This window comes from Mobula hypostoma, chromosome 13 (assembly GCF_963921235.1).
Source record: "Mobula hypostoma chromosome 13, sMobHyp1.1, whole genome shotgun sequence".
NCBI classification, from domain to species: domain Eukaryota; kingdom Metazoa; phylum Chordata; class Chondrichthyes; order Myliobatiformes; family Myliobatidae; genus Mobula; species Mobula hypostoma.
In genome coordinates, this window is record NC_086109.1 from 50,252,223 (window position 1) to 50,264,557 (window position 12,335).

The following is a 12,335-nucleotide window of genomic DNA, read 5'->3' on the forward strand; positions in this document are numbered from 1 at the left end:
ATCGTCTGTCTGCCCCCCTGTCTATAGGATCCCCCATCCCTGCTGCCATCTTCTTCAGTTCCCTACCCTTTTGAGCCACGGGGCCAGGCAATGCCAGAGGCACGGCCGCTGTTGCTGCCTCCAGGTTTGTCCCCCCTCCCCCTCACAATACTCAAAATGGAGTACTTATTGCTGAGGGAGACAGCCACAGGGGAGCTCTCCACTATCTGACATTCACCAATTTATCCGTCTTCTGTGGCCTTGGGGTGACTACCTCCCTGTGGCTCCTGTCTATTACTGCTTTGCTTTCCTTAACAAGCCGAAGGTCATCGGGCTGCAGCTCCAGTTCCTTAACTTGGTCTCTAAGAGCTGCATCTTGATGCACCTGGCACAGATGTGGCTATCAGGAAGGCTGGGAGTCTCCTGGAAATCCCACATCTGACACCCAGAACAGAACACAGGCTCTGTAGACACGCCCCCCCCCCACCGCTTGACCACTCTGCTAAGTGGTACCTCCCTTTTATAGAAACTGGGTTTCCAGTCGAAAATCTTTGTCAGACCCGTGCAGGAACGCTCCTGTTGTGAATGTACAGTACTCCAAACAATGAGATCCTCAGAGATGTTGACACCCAGGAACTTGAAACTGCTCACCCTTTCCACTTCTGATCCCTCATGAGGATTGGTGTGTGTTCCCTCAACTTCCCCTTCCTGAAGTCCACAGTCATTTCCTTGGTTCTGACCACTCAACCAGTTGATCTATCTCACTTCCATATGCCTCCTCATCAACATGGTGTTTGGGCTAAGCATGCACACACCACAATCCCCAGTCAGAACCAGTGACCGGGTAACACTCAGCAAAGGCTCACTCCGAACCTGGGTCACATTCATCGTGCATTTACCTTGTACACGGGTGCACCATCCGCATGCTCACTGTGTCAGCTACCAAATGCCACAGTCAGGTCGCAATGTACATTCAGTGCCCACTCTATTAGATACACCTGTACACCTGCTCATTGATGCAAATACGTAATCAGCCCATCTTGTGGTAGCAATTCAATGCATAAAAGCACACGGGCATGGTCAAGAGGTTCAGTTGTTCTGAACAAACATCAGAATGGTGAATTTTGATGTTGACTGTGGAATAATTGTTGGTGCCAGATGGGATGGTTTGACTATCTCAGAAACGGTATTATCTCCTAGGATCTCGAAAAGCCAGAAGGCCCTGTGCTGTAAAGTATCTTTAAAAGTATTTTCATGCTCAAATCTCTCTAGAGTTTACAGGGGAAAACAAAATACATCCATCCAGTGAGCGGCAGTTCTGTGGGCAATAACACCTTGTTAATGAGAGAGGTCGGAGGAGAATAGCCAGACTGGCTCAAGCTGACAGGAAGGCGACAGTAACTTAAATACACATGCATTACAACAGCGGTATGCTGAAGAGCATCTATGAACACACAAGTTGTCGAACCTTTTTCTTTTCAAATCTTTTTATTGTATATATAGGAAAAATAACATGAGTACATCGAAGTAACAACACTTACAATGCCTCAAAAAAAACCATCATCTTAAAGGTTGAAAACAAAATTTTGTGATAACAAAAAAAAAACCTACTGAACAGAAAAGTGAGAAAAAAAAAGAGAACCCATTAGGTGTACAACCCCGGAGCCATGCATCATACAAAAAGCTTCTAAAAATAAACATCAAACCGCCAGCAAGAAAAGAAAATATATTAAAAGAATTTACAATTAGATCGTGGAAAAATTATATCAATTAACTCAAATGATAATGACGAGCAAATAAGCCCCATCTTTTCTCAAAATAAAGGTTCAAAGGTTCGACTTCTAATTTTCTCCAAACTAAAACATAGCATCACTTGGGAGAACCATTGTGACAAAGTGGGAGCTGATGTATCCTTCCACTTCAACAAAATGGCCCTCCTAGCTATCAATGTAACAAATGCAATAACATGTTGGTCAGACACAGAAATACCATGAATATTTTGAGGAACTATTCCAAAAAGCACAGTTAATTTATTAGGTTCTAAATTAATTTTAAGTGCTTTAGAAATTGTTGAGAAAACCGACTTCCAGAACTGTTCCAATATAGAACAAGCCCAAAACATATGTGTCAGTGTAGCTATCTCAGTTTTACATCTATCACAATCAACATTAGGAAAGATTTTAGAAAGTCTCTCCTTTGTCAAATGATAACGAAGTACAATTTTAAATTGAATCAGTGAATGCTAGCACAAATTGAAGAAGAGTTAACCAACTTCAATATCCGCATCCAATCCTCCGTCATAAAAGTCAAATTAAGTTCCTTTTCCCAATCCTGTTTAATCTTAGACAAAGGACGCTTATCCCATTGTAATAGTAAATTATAAATTCTTACAATAGAACCCTTAATCAAAGGATTCATACTCATAATAGTATCTAACAGGTCAGCCTCCAATATGTAAGGGAAATTACTTAAATATTTTTGTAAAAAATGTCTAACTTGAAGGTATTGCAGAAAGTGTAAGTATGAAAGAGAATATTTATCAATTAATTGTTCAAAGGACATCAATCTATCTTCTTTAAATAAATCCAAAAAAAAATTAATACCTTTATTTTTCCAAAGTAGAAAAATTAGATCACTCAAAGAAAGCTTAAAAAAGTAATTTCGGTAAATTAAACTACAAAGTTTAAATTTGTTTAAGATTAAAAAAATTGCGCAACTGGAGCCAAATTTGTAAAGAATACTTAATCACAGGATATAGGTTTAAATTAACAACTTTACCTAATTGCATAGGTAAAGGAGTCCCCAATAACGAGGTTAAGTAAAACTGTTTTACAACTTTTAGTTCCAGGTCTACCCAAATTGGCCGATCACTCTTATCAACCCAGTATAGCCAAAAAGACATATATTGCAGATTAACAGCCCAATAATACATTCTAAAATTAGGCAAAGCAAGACCTCCATGCTTTTTCAATTTTTGTAAATGACATTTACTAATCCTTGGTCTTTTATTATTCCAAATAAAAGATAAAATAATAGAATCAATCTGATCAAAAAGCTTCCTAGTCAAAAAAAACAGGAATATTCTGAAATAAGTATAAAAATTTCGGTAGAATCATCATTTTAACTATATGAATACGACCAACAAGTGAAAATGTGAGTAGACTCCATCTACTAAATAAATACTTCATAGAGTCTACTAAGGGAACAAAATTAGCTTTATAAAGATCCTTATATTTTTTAGTAATTATAATACCTAAATATCTAAAAGAGTCTGAAACTTTAAAAGGAGTATTATCATATATAGAAACAGAATCATTTAAAGGAAACAATTCACTTTTACTAAAATTAATTTTATATCCTGAAAAACCTCCGAATTCATTAAATAATTTTAGCAGGGCAGGAATGGATTCGTCAGGGTTAGATATATAAACCAATAAATCATCAGCATAAAGAGAGAACTTATTCTCATTCACATTGAGGTCTCATTCACAAATACCCCATGGATATTTTTAGCCTCATGAAGAGCAATAGCAAGGGGTTCCAATATTAAATTAAACAACAAAGGACTTAATGGGCAGCCTTGCCTTGTCCCCCGAACTTGTCGAACCTTGAAGCAGATGGGTTACAGCAGCAGAAGGCCACACTGGGTTTCACTCCTGCATCTAATAAAGTGAAGACTGAGAGTGTACTTAATGTTAATTTCTACCTGCTCGTCTGTCCCCTGACACCTACTTTGTCATTAATCAGACTGCTCTCTTCTCCACAGCGCCAGTGTGTTCAATATGCCCTAAAGGCCCGGCCCCTGATGAGATACATTCCCAAGAACCCTTACCAGTACAGGGTATGGTACGTGGTGACCTCCTCCTATTTTGAGTACCTCATGTTTGCCCTCATCCTCCTCAACACCATTTGCCTCGGGATGCAGGTGAGTAAGGTGGAACCCACAGGTCGGAGGGATACAATTGTTGTGTGTTTGTGTGTGTAGTGTCTGGGACAGGTTCCTTAATATTGTCATAGTTGGGTAGGAGGGAGGTTGATGGGTGTAGAGGTAATAAGCTCCCATTACCTATTAATTGCGCCCAATGGTGTACATCTCAAATACCTTCTGTCAACCAAGTCCAGCTCCTGGCCTTCACGTGTGGCTAAGGTACTAAGGACAGCTGAACCATTTCTACTGACAAGAGAAAGGACAAAGGCAGGTTACTGGCACCTTAAAACCAATTGCTTCATGCAGAGTGCAGCTTGTCAGCCATGGTTGGGAGCTCATCTGGGAGAAAGAAAATTTTGATCTGGAACTTCCGCTGCCTTGCAGCTAAACCCACTCGTGGGGACGGCTTCGGGAGTAAAATCTGGATCTGGTATCCCTAAGGCAGTCCTTACGTTCAGGTCAACACTGACTGGGAGTTCCTGCAACGCTGCTGGTGCCAAACTATCAGTCTCTGCTGTTCCTTTGGATTCGTCAGCTGAGTGGAGAGGGGAAGCTTGCTCTCCATATCGTACTGCCCTGGCTGTGACAACAAGGATGCAACATCCATGGTTGACCCTGACCAACGGAGGTCCTCGCCTTTTATAGAGTTCTCATTAGAGATGAACTGAGGTTCCAATATTTCTTCATGTCTCACCACCTTTCCTGCAGTTTTGTGTCTTTGGTGATGCAGATGAATGTATGTCCTAATATATGGCGCACTCTTTATTTAGACCATGAATAGTAGATTAGATTAGATAAGATATTAAATATTGTTGGAGCAGCCATTGTTAGTGGTTGTTTGAGACTTCAGCTCTTCAAGGTTTCAGCATGGAGAGGCTTGATGAGTGAAGGAAGGCAAAAAAAACTGAAAATAGCTTTTCCCCCCAGTTTATTTAATGTTCCCTTCGTGATATTTGCAGAGTTAGAACAGTAGAAATACCAGGCAGGAGAGTGAAATGCTCCCCTTGCGGGATGTGGGAAGGCGGGAGACCTCCAATGTCCCTGATTCAAAGATTCAAAAAGCTTTACTGTCATTCTAACCGTACATCAGCTCTGCAGGGCAGAATGAGACAGCGTTTCCCAGGAGTAGTGCAATCATAACATAACAAACGCAACACTAAATAATAAACATAACAATAAATAGTAAAACACAACAGCTACATGTTAGTTAAAATCAAGTTATAATTGTCCAGTGCAAGTTAAAAGTGTCCAAAGCAGAGTCAGGTAGAGCAGCTATTTAGCAGTCTGACTGCCTGTGGGAGGAAGCTGTTTAGTAGCCTTGTGGTTTTAGTTTTGATGCTCCTGTAATGTTTGCCTGATGGCAGAAGAACATCTGCAGAAGACTGCAGCTGCGAGGAGCACCCAGCTGCAACTTCTAACACTCTGCTTTAAGGAGTTGGAGCTGGAACTGGATGAACTCCAGATCATTTGGGAGGCTGACAGGATGATAGATTGGATATGTAGGGAGGTAGTTATACTCAAAGTGCAGGCCACAGGAAACCAGGTGACAGTGAGGAAGGGGAAAGGGGTTAAGGAGCCAGTGCAGATATAACACAGCACGTATACCATTTTGGTTTCTGTTGACCTAGGCAGGAAAATTTACAGCAGTCAGGTCCCCGACACTGAGCCTGGTTCTTTGACTCAGAAGGGAAGTGGGGAGAGGAGGCGCATTCTGGTGATAAGAGATTTATTAGTTAGAGAACAAAAACCTCCTAACTAAACGAAAACCTACTGTAACGAAAACCAATTTCCCTTGGGATCAATAAAGTATGACTATGACTATGACTATGAAAAGAAAGTTGTGTGGACGAGAATGAGATTTCCAGATGGTATGTTGCCTCTCGGATGCCAGGGTCCGGGACATTTTGGATTGAGTCCTCAGCATTCTTACGTGAGATTGTGTGCTGTCAGAGGTCATGGTCTATATAGATAATAAAGACATAGGCAGGAAGAGTGACAAGGTTCTTCAAAATGAGTTCAGGGAGTTGGGTGCTAAGTTAAAGGGCAGGACCTCCATGGTTCTTATATGGGGTTGAGTGGGATTCAGGATCAGCCATGAAGGAATGGCGGAGCAGACTTGATGGTCTGAATGGCCTAATTTTGCTCCTATGTGTTATGGTCTAATGATCTCAGGATTGCTACCCGTGCCATGTGCTAGTGAGGCCAGCAACAGGAAGATCATCCAGTTTAAGAGGTGGCTAAGGAGTTGTTGTAGGAGAGAGAGCTTAAGACTTTAGGATCATGGGCTCTCTTCCAGGGAAGGTGGAACCTGTACAGAAGAGATGGTTTGCGCATGATCTGGATGGGAACTAATATCCTAGCGGGAAGGTTTGTTTGTGCTGCATGGTGGGGCGGGGGGGGTGCGCAGTTAAACTAGATTTGGGGGGATGGGAACCAGAGTGCCAGAATAGAGAGTGGGGAGTTTGTGGAGATAGATATTGTTAAGACCTCAGATAGAGCCAGGTTGAGCGTGGTGCATCTAATGTCCTGCATTTATTTCAGTGCAAAGACATATGAGCTCAGGGCATGGATCAACACATGGAATTATGATATTGTAGCCATTAGCGAGACTGGGTTGCAGGAGAGGCAGGACTGGCAGCTCAATATTCCAGGCTACTGTTGTTTTAGACATGACATGGAAGGGATTAAAGCAGGAGGGGTGATATTACTAGTCAGGGAAAATATCACAGCACTACTCAGCCAGGACAGACTGGAGAACCCATCGAGTGAAGCTTTATGGATGAAATTGAGGAATAAGAAAGGCATGGCCATATTAATGGGGCTATATTACAGACCACCCAACCATCCGCACAAGGGATTTAGAGGAACAAATTTGTAGAGAGATTACAGACTATTGCAAGAAACATTAGGTGGTTATAGTTGGTGATACTAGTTTTCACATATTGACTGGGAGTACCATACTTTAAAAGGATTAGATGGGAAGACTATCAGAGCTTGCAGTGGGATTGGGACCAGCTGGAAAATTGTGCTGAAAAATGGCAGCTAGAATTTAATGTAGACAAGTGTGAGGTGGTGCACTTCAGTAGATCTTACACAGTCTAAGTAGTGTGGTAGAACAAAGGGATCTGGGAATTCGGGTCCATGATTCATTGAAAGTGGTGTCACAGGTAGATAGAGTTGTTAAGAAAGCTTTCGTAAATGGGCCTTCATACATCAAATATCTGGGCCTACAAGTTTGTGAGTCCATTGGAATCAGGAGGCCCAGAAACGGCCTGTGCTGGGACTGGAGACAGTCTATGTGTGCGAATAGGGTGGGAGCAAGCTAAGGGACCTGTTCTGCTATTGTTTTATGTTGTTCTGCTGAGCACTGTAGAAATGTTTGTGCTGGAATGTTTGGCAACACTTGAGGGCTGCCCTCAGCACATCCATAGGTTGTGCCAGTTGTTAATGCAAACAACACATTTCAGATTGACGAAGGGTCTTGGCCTGAAACGTCGACTGTACCTCCTCCTAGAGATGCTGCCTGGCCTGCTGTGTTCACCAGCAACTTTGATGTGTGTTGCTTGAATTTCCAGCATCTGCAGAATTCCTCGTGTTTACATTTCAGATTCTGATGGTTTTACTTACCACACATCTATCAAAAAAAGTGAAACATGTCGCTCGTGTTAACTAACGCAGTATGAAGATGTGTGGGGGCAGCCCACAAGTATCGCATACTTCTTGCGCCAGCGTAGCATGCCTACAAAGTTCAGCAGAGCAACACGTTGCCAATGTACAAGGCAGACACAATGACAGCAAACCAACCTTTTGTATACCTCACCCGTAACCAGGGATCACCAGCCCTCGTCCTCTGTGCCTACCCATCGTGGGCGGTCCTCGACCTCAGGTCACAGGTCTTCCATCTCAGTGCCTGTTGACCCACCCTCTGTCCTTGGGAATCGCTGGAGTCGGACATTCAGACCTGGCAACTGACCTCGGAGCTCTGTATCGGCCTGTACACCAACCTTGGGCGTGACCAGCCTCGTCCTTGGGGCCCACTGACCTTGGTGACAGGGATTGCTGGTCTTTGTCCTCAGCACTGTACAGGCTTTTTTCCCGGGGGGCATGTTGTGCCAACCTGTATAAACATACTCCCAAGATCAATTTAACCCCTCCCTCCCACATATCCCTCCATTTTGCTAGTCTCTTAAATGCTCCTAATGTATCTGCCTCTACCACCACCATGGCAGGGCGGTCCCTGCACTCAGCACTCTCTGTAAAAAAAAAACTACTTCTGACATCACCCCTGTATATTCCTCCAATCACTTTAAAATTATGCCTTCTTGTATTTGCCATTTCTGCCCTAAGAAAAAGTCTCTGACCACTTGATCTCCAGGTGATGCCTTCTATCATCTTGTACACTTCTATCAAGTCACCTCAGGTGGGTGGCTGCCCATGGGCTCATGGGATACCGTAATCCCATGGCGATGTCAGAAACCGGTGGCTCCAGGGACCAATTCCATTCTCATTGCGGCTGGGGCTGAGCTCGATGCTGTGACTTGGTATTTGTTCTGCATTTAAATCATCTATCCCTCTCTCCACAGCATTACGAGCAGTCAGAGGAGATGGACCAGCTGTCTGACATGTTGAATGTGGTCTTCACCGGACTGTTTGCACTGGAGATGGTCTTCAAACTCTGCGCTTTCAAAGCCAAGGTGTGTGCGAGGCCTATGGGAAGGGGCAGATGAGTGTTGGCAGCCATTTTGGAGAGTGTCCAATCCCAGGCTTGATGGTAGTCTGACCACACTTGGCTAACAACTGCTCAGGCATACATGAGCTTTGAGCACCTCCCACTCTTAGACCCCGACCTTTTTCACTCATGGGACATTACCATGGAGTCTGCAATTAGAATGGTATAGCTTTTGGTTTATCATTGTCACATGTCCCAAGGTATAGTGAAAGGCTTGCTTTGCATGTTTTTATACAGATCAGTTGAGGTAGAATAAGGTAAAATAATAGCAATTGAAGATTAGCTTTATTTGTTACATGTGCATCAAAGCATACAGTGAAATATGCCATTTGAGTCAAGGACCAGCACAGTTAGAGGATGTGGTAGGGGCAGCCCTCTAGTGCCAATGCAGCAGAGAAACTGGAGCACCCAGAGGAAACCAGTGCAGTCACGGGAAGACAGTGGGAATTGAACCCTGATCACTGGTGCTGTGAAGCGTTTCCCTAACTGCAGTGCAACCACACCGCCCTAATGCCGAATGAAGTGTAAAACCACTGAAAAAGGACTGTGCAGGTAAACGATAAAGTGCAAGATCATAATGAGGTTGATTGCGAAGCGGAGAGCCCATCTTACCAAACAGGAGGTCCACTTGAGTCTGGCAACAGAAACTGTCCTTGAGCCTGCTAGCACATGCTTTCGGGCTTTTGTACATTCTGCCCTTTTGGAGAGGGGGAGAAGAGAATATATCCTGTCTGTGTGGCGTCTTATGCTGGCCGCTTTACAGAGGCAGCAAGAAGTGTAGACAGAGTCCATGGAGGGGAGGCTGGTTCCTGTGATGTGCTGAGCTGTGGACACAGCTCTCTGCAGGTTCCTGTGGTCACGTGCAGAGCAGTTGTAGTCTGCTCACCCTAATGTACAGTTACTTAGTTTATTTTAAAGTACAGGGGAAAGGAATAGTAAAAGTGCATTCTGTAAGATTCTGGGGGCCAATAACTCTTCTGTTAACAACAAGTTAGCTGGGAGTTGCTGCATGGGATTGTGAAGGACATTGGAAGAGATTTGGACTCTGGACTATGTCAATAGATTAAAGAATAAGATTAGCTTTATTTGTCACATTCAAATATGCAGTGAAATGCATCATTTGCATCAATAAGGATGCTCTGGGTGCAGTCTGCAAGTGTCACCATGCTTCTGATGCCAGGATATCATGCTCAGAACTCACTAACCCTCCGTATGTCTCCAGAGGAAACTGGAACACTGATGAACGTAGACTCCTACAGACAGCAGTGGGAGTTGAACTCTAATTTTACGTCTGATACTGTAAAGCATTATGCTAACCATTACAAGGCCTCATTCTGTCATTCAGAAGGTACTGATTTTCTAGGGAAACATTCAGAAATGCATTTTTAAATCCCCTATTTTTAATTAGCAATATAGCATGGTAAGAGGCCCTTCTGACCCAATGAGCTGGCACCGTCCAAATACACTCGTATGACCAATTAACTTACCAACCTGTCTGTCTCTGGGATATGGGAAGAAACTGGAGCACCCGGAGGAAACACAAAGGGTCATGGGGAGAATGTACTAACTCCTTACATATAGTGGCAGGAATCGAACCCTGATTGCTGGTGCGTTGCACTAACCACTATGTTCAGTGAGATCTCCATAAGTGACACCGCAGCAGCTGTTAATGAGACTTCTTCAGGTAGTGTGCCCACACACAGCAAAGACCACGTGCTTGTCTCTGTGAGGTTGGTGGGGAAGCAGAATTAACATTGAACACTGGGGAGTGGATTGGGATGGTGTTCGTTGCCTGCAGTTTGCAGAGGATGTACTGACAGGATTGTCCTGAGGTACCATTCATCCACTGAGTGGACAGTGAGCTGACACAAAAGTAACAGAGGCACCTTGACTATTCCACGAATGAAAAGGTTAACATAAGATGAATGGTTGATGGCTCTTGGCCGATTCTCGCTGGAGTTTAAAAGAATGACGGGGATTTCGTTGAAGCCTATCAAATATTGAAGGGTCTAGACAGAGTGAACATAGGGAGGATGTTTCCTATAGTGGGAGAGTCTAGGAACAGAGGGCACAGCCTCACAGTCTAAGGATGTCCATTTGGAATAGAGGTGAGGAATATCTTCAGCCAGAAGGTGGTGAATCTGTGGAATTCATTGCCACAGACGGCTGTGGAAGCTAAATTATTGAGTATATTTAAAGCAGAGGTTGATAGGTCCTTGGTTAGTCAGGGTGTCAAAGGTTACGGAGAGAAGAACACGAGGTTGAGAAGGAAAATAAATCAGCCATGATGAAATAGCGGAGCAAACTGGATGGGCCGAATGGCCTAATTCTGCTCCTATGTTTTATCGTCTGAGATTGGATTAGATTTATTAGTCACTTGTAAATTGGCAGTCCGAGCCTGATGGATAATAAATCGGATACGATGCAATGGTGGAGCAGGCTCCATAGGTAGAATGGCCTCATTTTGTACCTTGGTTTTATGGCTTTATTAATCCTGACCCTGAGGGAAATGGTGTCTCAGCGTATTTCAACGGAGCAAGGCTCCAAGCCTGATTCCTGTGCTCAGATCAAGAGCATTACATGCGGGTGGAAGTCTTCCAGAACTGACACAGATGGGCCAGCGACTGACAGCCACAGTCCAGTGTGGGACCACTGACAACTGCACTCCTCTTTCTCCTCCTCCACACTCCACCTTCTGCCTGGCTACTCTTTCTGTCTCTCTCTCACAACCCTGTCTGTCTCTGTCTCTCTCTCTCTCTCTCTCTCCCTCCGTCTCTCTCCCTCTCTCCCTTTCTCTCTCTCCCCCTCTCCCCTCCCCTCTCCCCCTCTCCTCTCCCCCTCTCCTCTCCCCCTCTCCTCTCCCCCTCTCCTCTCCCCCTCTCCTCTCCCCCTCCCCTCTCCCCCTCCCCTCTCCCCTCTCCTCTCCCCTCTCCTCTCCCCTCTCCTCTCCCCTCTCCTCTCCCCCTCTCCTCTCCCCCTCTCCTCTCCCCTTCTCCCCCTCCCCCTCTCCCCTTCTCCCCCTCTTCCCCCTCCCCCTCTATCCCCTCTCTCCTCTCCCTCTCCCCCTCTCTCTCTCTCTCTCACGCTGGCCCCTCTCACTCTCTCTCTCTCCCCCCTCTCCCCCTCCCTCTCCTCCTCTCTCCCCCCTCTCTCCCTCTCCTCCTCTCTCCCCCTCTCCCTCTCCTCCTCTCTCCCCCCTCCCCCCTCCCCCTCTCTCCCCCCTCCCCCCTCCCCCTCTCTCCCCCCTCCCCCTCCCCCTCTCTCCCCGCTCTCTCCCTCTCTCTTTTCTCTCTCTCTCTTGCCCCTCACACGGACCCCTCACTCACACACACATTCTCTCTCTCTCTCTCTCCCTCCTTCCCCCTCTCTCCCCCACTCTTCCTCTCTCCCCCTCTCTCCCTTCTCTCCTCTCCCTCTCGTTGGCCCCACTCACTCTCTCTCTCCCCCTCTCCTCCTCTCTCCCCCCTCTCCCCCTCTCCCCCTCTCCCCCTCTCCCCCTCTCCCCCTCTCTCCCTCTCTCCCTCTCTCCCTCTCTCCCTCTCTCCCTCTCTCCCTCTCTCCCTCTTTCCCTCTCTCCCTCTCTCCCTCTCCCCCTCTCTCCCCCTCCCCCTCTCTCCCCCTCCCCCTCTCTCCCTCTCTCCCTCTCTCCCTCTCTCCCTCTCCCCCTCCCCCTCTCTCCCTCTCTCCCTCTCTCCCTCT

General features: G+C 45.4%; 1 protein-coding gene across 2 annotated transcripts in view; it reads left to right on the forward strand.

The window, feature by feature from the left end:
- Window positions 1–12,335, forward strand: part of cacna1sa (calcium channel, voltage-dependent, L type, alpha 1S subunit, a) — a 469,610-nt gene that overhangs the window by 253,572 nt on the left and 203,703 nt on the right. For both annotated transcript variants that reach the window (XM_063065671.1, XM_063065672.1), the window contains exons 26-27: window positions 3,746–3,904; window positions 8,491–8,601. In XM_063065671.1, the coding sequence (XP_062921741.1) occupies window positions 3,746–3,904; window positions 8,491–8,601 (270 nt within the window). The remainder of the gene's footprint in view (window positions 1–3,745; window positions 3,905–8,490; window positions 8,602–12,335) is intronic.